General features: G+C 52.8%; 1 protein-coding gene across 1 annotated transcript; it reads left to right on the plus strand.

Annotated features, from left to right (window-relative positions):
* The first annotated feature begins 6 nt into the window (after positions 1–6).
* On the plus strand, positions 7–6,756 carry LOC113221362 (bromodomain-containing protein 9-like). The gene is made up of 5 exons (XM_026450698.1): positions 7–93; positions 1,610–1,720; positions 2,301–2,476; positions 2,937–2,999; positions 5,002–6,756. The coding sequence occupies exons 1-5, from the start codon at positions 10–12 to the stop codon at positions 5,216–5,218; spliced, it is 651 nt and encodes a 216-aa protein (XP_026306483.1). The 5' UTR covers positions 7–9; the 3' UTR covers positions 5,219–6,756.
* Positions 6,757–6,762: the final 6 nt, after the last annotated feature.

The raw sequence follows: 6,762 nt of genomic DNA on the forward strand, positions 1-6,762 counted from the left end.
GGATATTCAATGATAATAAAACATCCCATGGATTTTGGCACCATGAAAGACAAAATTGTAGCTAATGAATACAAGTCAGTTACGGAATTTAAGGTAAGTTACTTTCATTGCCCGAAGTCATTGTGGCGTAGTTCTATGTATTTATGTCTTGTGAAGACTTCATTCAACTTAGGTCGTTTCTAGTTTTTGAGCTTTCACAGGTGTTTCTGTGTTTGGGTGTTATTTTACAGACACAGCATTAAGGAAATGATTGGTTGTAAACATTTTCTCTGTGCTTTGGTCTAGAAATTAGGCCAGGTTGCACGCTGTTTCTTTTCTAAGTTACTGCACTGGCGTAAATAGGACATGTTGTTTCAAGCAATGTGGTGTCCGGCGTGGCACAGTTTGAGACTAGACATTTTTAAAAGCATGCTTAGTTTTAATTCTTAATTTTGTCTTATACTAATTGAGCAGGTAGTCTTTTTAGCATAGTAAGTTTTTTTGTCTCCTGAGTACTTTGCTCTTAACTCTGTTTCTTGCTACTGGCTATGAAAATTAGCAACTGCGCATTGTTTTTGCAACCCAGGGGAAGAAAGTAAAATAGATGCTTGATAAATTGGCATTAGTGTAGTTTAGAAAGGCATTAGGTTTCTCTCTTAGGTTCCATTCCGCTTGGGAAAGCTTGACTTTTCTATTTTTATTTATTTTACGTTTACTGAAGGGTTTGCTGACTCCCAGAAACACAACAGAACAGACTTAAAGGAGAGTGGGAGAAAAGGAAACTTGATGAGAGGTTCAGGCAGCGCCTGAGGACAGATGTTCAGAGCACTCCATGCGCTAAAGCCCTCGGTGTTCCCTGCTCTGGGCCCCAGCCTGGCCATTCCTAGCAACAAAGAAGGGGAGCAGCACTCACTCCATGGAGTGTCCGCAGTGGAGTCTTGCGGTGGGCTCCATGGCCGCTGGCTCCAGAACCAGGGCTTGCGGAGGGTCCAGATGGCACATTCTCAGTTAGGGTGGCTGCCTCCACGGCCATGCTCCAGCCTGACGTTGGTACTCACCTGTGAGAGGCCTGTGCTGAGGAAACTGATTATGATAATAAAATACTGATGTTTCCGTATTTTTACCATAAATTACGAAATAAGGCTCTCCTTTTGGGGGGCAAAGTCTTTTTCTGATAGTTTGAGGGAACTATTTGGTAACAGAATTTTAAATTCGATTCTGTGGAGAAATTCTAGAGATAGAGGATATCACTGTGCCCCGCGCTTGCCTTGATCCCTCGACTTTGACTTGAAAGAATCATATTGTTGCTTCCTGTTCCTATTTCTGTTCTGGAGAAATGCAGGAAGCGTAGTAAATGATCCTTTTTCCTTGCATAGCATTTGTATGTGATGCTTAGAAAGAAGTTACAGGCTTGGCCAACTTGTCATTGTAACATTTTTCATGCAAGACTGACGTGCAACTAAGAAAATTTCTCTAAGTTCTTAAACATTATTTTTAGAACAGAGAGCCCAGTTGAATTGTTTCCTACGCAATTGTAGCTTTTTCCTTTTGGTCTCTTGACAGTCATCTAGGGCTTTGCTGTTGTCTGTGGCGTTTCAAGCTTGGTAAGTCTTTCCTGTTTTCTTTTCAGGCAGATTTCAAACTGATGTGTGATAATGCAATGACATACAATAGGCCAGATACCGTGTACTACAAGTTGGCGAAGAAGATACTTCACGCAGGCTTTAAGATGATGAGCAAAGTAAGAAACTCACTGGCAGCAGCGAGCTACGGAAAGCAGGGGCTCTGCCCCCCGTCGCTTGTGCCCGAGGGGAGCCTCACAGTGAACACATGCTCCATCCACCCGCCACCCTCATGGTGTTGCCCCCTTTGCTTTAGGGTAGACGTCCCCGGCTGCCCTCTCATGACCTAGTTGTAACGTCTCATTTAGGGTTGGTGGAAAGTTCCGCATCTCTTGTTCTTAAGCCTGGGTGTCAGTCTTGCTGGATGGCAGCCAGCATTGCGGGCTTGTTTTGCGTGGCTGCCTCACTGAATCCAGATGGGACATCCTTGTCTTCCTTGGCCATCCTGAGTGGCTTCCCAGATCTGTGCCGTGAGCCAGGCTGCATGCGTCCCACGTAGGTGAAGGTAAAGAGGAGGCGCGGCGCCTGCCGCACTCTGGCAGTGGGTCCAGCCCCCGCAACCACCTCCCGCTGCTCCGCGTGGAAAGTTAGCTCTTAGGCCCGGTGAGGCTGTGACCATCCCCATCCCATCCCATCGTCACGGCGCCCTGGCTGCGAGGGAGAGGTAAATCCCTGCTGCTCTGTCCTTTCTGATTCTAGGAGCGGCTGTTAGCTTTGAAGCGCAGCATGTCGTTTATGCAGGACATGGATTTTTCTCAGCAGGCAGCTCTTCTGGGCAATGAAGATACAGCTGTTGAGGAACCTGTCCCTGAAGTTGTACCCGTACAAGTAGAAACTGCCAAGAAATCCAAAAAGCCGAGTAGAGAAGTTATCAGGTAAAGGCTGTGTGGAAACCACGTTTGCTTTTGGAGTTGAGCACCACAATCAGGAAAGCAGGTGCTTTGTGGGGGAGAGAGAGTGAGTGGGAGAACGGATGTCATGTCACTTAGACATCCTTAGAGGAGCTTATTCTGGCAGGTGGAGTGTGGTCAGATGGCCCCTCCCGCCCACTCTGACCCACGTGCACTCTGACCCAGGTGTGGTACCCTAGCCCGTTGGCTCACCGCTGCCCCCATCTGCTACTGACTGGTGGTCTCTGTCTCCACATGCCGTTTGTTAAGATCATCGGCCCTTCCCTCCCCTGCACACCACTTGCTGGCAGCCAAGGCTGTGCCCTTGTCCCAGACTGTGCCACACAAGCAGGCCCACTTTGGGCAGCCAGCATTGGCAGGGGGCTTCTTTCTTGCCATGGGGCAGATGCCCACCCCAGAACTGCTCGCTTCCATGTCTATGTAGATGCTGGAGTGGAGCAGGTGCAGCCCCGTGGTCAGGAAGGTGTGGATGCTGCAGGGGAAGCAGGTGAGGACTGCAGGCCGCAGCTCCCTGTAGCTCTACTCCCTCCCACAGGGAGCAGCTGACTTGGGTGGTCCATCAAGGAACCTTCTTCCTTTTTCTCTAAACTCCAGAGTGGTTTTCACAGGGCCTCTCTGTCTCACAGTGGCTGAGCATTGAGATTGTGTCAAAGTCTGTCACACGTCATTCCTGTAGATGCTTCTCCACCTGCGTGAGGTGGCCGCCTGATAGGACCAAACAAAGCGAGAGTATCGCCAGGGGCCTTAGAGGCACCGAGAACACTTACCATAGCCTGCAGTGGGCAGAGGCGCCTGGCACAGAGCCTGCTTCATCACATGTCACTTGCTGAATGCAGGCCTCAGGGAGTGCGGTCTCGGGACATCCGCCCTCGTGGCCGTGTGTCTGACAGCGCTGTGGCTTGCTGTCTTCCCAGTGTCCTGAGAGGACGGTGGCCTGTTGCCAGCCTGGGACAGATCAGGTTTGAAGGATGGTTTCTACTGAAGCGTACTGCTTTTGTGCCATCTTGTGGAAAGTCAGGGACCTTCTGGAGTTGGTGCTGAATGTCCTTGAGGCAATTCTGATGGTCACGGCCCTCCATTGTTTGTTTCCTTCTCACAGTGTATGTGGGACTCGCGTGGATTTAACAGGTGGGGCAGCAGCGGTGCTGGGCTCGGTGCTTCTGCTCTGAGCAGCTCCCTCCAACAGTCCAAAGGGAGAGCCGTCTTGAGACCAGCCCCTCAGGTCCTGCAGCCTTGGCTGAGGAGACGGAGGGTGCTCTGTGGCCAGAGCGTGTTGCCTGGCAACGGCCAACAGTCTCCTAAGGTGGTCTCCCCACGTGCAGTGTGTTTCCCACCCTGCTGCCATGCGAACACTCACTGCGTGGTTGGCTGGTGGCTGTGTCCGACCTCAGCCCCTGACTCGAGTGCGCTGCTGGCCTTCAGGGTTAGGGATTCATGGCCGCCCTTTGCCACCTCATGGTGGCTGAGCGTTGAGGGGGAATTGGAGTTGGTGTCGGCCAGCGTGTTCAGCCGTGGTGGGGTCATGTCCTGGCAGACCCGCCCCAGGCTGGGTTTGGGTGTTTCTGGTGCTGTGGCTTCACCCTTGCCTGTGGGATCCAGGCCCTTTAGATGGATCCCCAGCTGTCAGTCTGCAGTCAGCAGAGCGTGCCGAGCTCCGGCACTGACCTCCATCTGGTGTCGCAGAGTGTGCATCGGCAATGGGCTCACACAGCTGCCTAAGCGGAGCCCTCCCGTGGAGCTCATGGGGCTCTGACTCCTGTGTCGGGTTGCCAGGTTGGCGCTATAGGTCAGGCAAGGCCAGGGCCGCTCTCACGGGCAGGGCTTGCCCTCGGTCTGCACCTGTCCCTAGGCCATTCAGACCCACACCCAGGCAAGTGCCCAGGGGGGAAAGGAGCCTGCTTGCTTGCTTCTAGAACCTTCCACACTCCTTGGGTGTTGTAGCCTGCGCCCCTCAGCTGTTTGAGAACTGCTTCAGGTGGAACCTGGGGCCACTTGCTGACGTCCTTGTGTGTGCTTTTTGCCACCCAGTGGCCACAGCAGAGGGGGCTGCTGTCCACCCAGCCCAGCAGCATCAGACCTCACGCGAGCGGCCCCGCCTATCTGGCCTTGCTGTGAGCCCTGCGTGGTCACCGGCGCTTTTCCAGTCGCTTTTCTGATGAGGCCTTTAAGGACTAACCAGTGCGCACATCTGTAATTTTGTTGCTTTTTTTGTTAAAGCGACTGCACTTTAACTGAGTTTTCACCGCGTTGGAAAACAGGGAGTCTGTCTAGTTGGCTTACACTTACTCTGTATTTTAATACAAGTGTGTTATTTTGTTACTTGGTTAGGGTGAAAGGGATGCTTTGAGACCTGAAAGGAGATAGGTATGCTCTGCCAGCTCTGTGTCTGAGGGCAGGGTCGTAGAGGCTGGGTTAGGTGCCGATGCGTGGGGCGCAGGTGTGCGGTGGGGACGCTGCCTCCAGGTGACTTGGTTGTCCCCACCTCACAGCTGCATGTTTGAGCCTGAAGGGAACGCCTGCAGCTTGACGGACAGTACTGCAGAGGAGCACGTGCTGGCGCTGGTGGAGCACGCGGCTGACGAGGCTCGGGACAGGATCAACCGGTTCCTCCCAGGCGGCAAGGTAGTGCTCTCTGGCCATCGAGAGAGGGTGCTGCGTGGCGCCAGACTCTCCGTGTGCCTCTCCCTCTGGGTTGGTGCTGTGTGATCCAGCACAGCCACCAGGATCCAGAGGTCAGCATGGGGCCCTGACGGGAGGCCTGGGTCAGACACACACAAGGCTGGTCTCTTCAGTCGGGGTCCGGGTGCCTCTCGCAGGGCCGCCGCTGGTGTTTCACCCATCATGGAGGCCTCGTGGTCACTGACCTCGTTTCCTGGATGGAGGCCCTGCTGCAGGCTCATCCTTTCTCTTGGAGTGAATGCTGACTTCTATGTCTCTGTCACTGGGTGTTGACGTGAGGCACCACCCTTGTTATTCCAGCGGGGACTGGTGTTGGATCCGACAGATGGTCCATGATAGGCCACCGACCCTGTTCCCGTGGCTCCTGCCACAGATGGTCTGTGTAGTGGTGGACCCCACTCAGCTGACTACACTCTCCTTTCTGGCAGGAGACGTTCTAGACCCAGTGTCTCCAATGGAAACAGAGCACAGGCTGTCTGCAGTCTCAGGCTTCCTACTAGCTCTGATAAGAGAAGTAGAGCAATGCAGGTGACATTAATCCTGGCAGGTTTTATTTCACCTCTCTATCCAACGTTTTGTTTCAACACGTAGTCTGTAGAAAACATTAACTTGAACTATGGTTTTTTTTTTTCATAGTAAGTCTTCAAAATGCACATGGGGTGGGATGTAAAGAATGCTGAAGTGGGAGCATTTCAGAGGTGTCTGCTTCTGTTTGCCTGCGCCTGCTGGGAAGTTGCAGTAGTCTGCGTGGCTCATTTGCTGGGAGATTGTGGTCTGCGTGGCTCGCGTGTTGGGAGGTTGTGGTCTGCGTGGCTCACATGTTGGGAGGTTGTGGTATGCGTGGCTCATGTGTCGGGAGGTTGCGGTCTGCGTGGGTCGTGTGTTGGGAGGTTGTGGTCTGCGTGACTTGTGTGTTGGGAGGTTGTGGTTTGCGTGGCACATGTGTTGAAAAGTTGCTGTGGTCTGTGTGGCTTGTGTTGGGAAGTTATGGTTTGTGTGGCTCATGTTGGGAAATTGTTTGCATGGCTTGCCTGTTAGAGATTGTGGTCTGCGTGGCTTGCACTGTAGTTCTTTTGGACAGCCTTGTTCTGCACTCTGTGCTTCAGCCTTGGAATTGCCACATTCTCCAAGGAGCCCTGGTTTCTTTACTAGAGAGCCTTGTTTAGAAGCCAAGACCTGGGTGCTGGGTGAAGCCCTCTCTGCAGATATAGCTGGGAAATGCCTGTGCACGTGTCTGCACCACATATGTGAACACCGTGCAGACGGATTCTGTTGGCACCTGTGTTTACATGTGTTGAAAACTGTTTTTACAGTGAAACTTCCAGTTCCGTCCTGCTCCGTGGGTCCACCCCACTTCTTCCCTTTCAGTTTTGTATCTACACCATGAGGACCTGACTCCCTAATCTATGTATCAAATCCGTGTCCCATTGTACCTGATCTTCCACCTCTTCCCAGGGCCCTGGCCACCCTGTGGGCTCTGATACTTTGCCTGGATCGGCGGTGGGAAGCTGCCCCCACACAAACATCTGGCTCCTTTCAGGCCAGGTGGCTGCCCTGCCCGCAGCATGGAC

This window comes from Piliocolobus tephrosceles, unplaced genomic scaffold, assembly GCF_002776525.5.
Source record: "Piliocolobus tephrosceles isolate RC106 unplaced genomic scaffold, ASM277652v3 unscaffolded_23855, whole genome shotgun sequence".
In the NCBI taxonomy this organism is placed as follows: Eukaryota; Metazoa; Chordata; class Mammalia; order Primates; family Cercopithecidae; genus Piliocolobus; species Piliocolobus tephrosceles.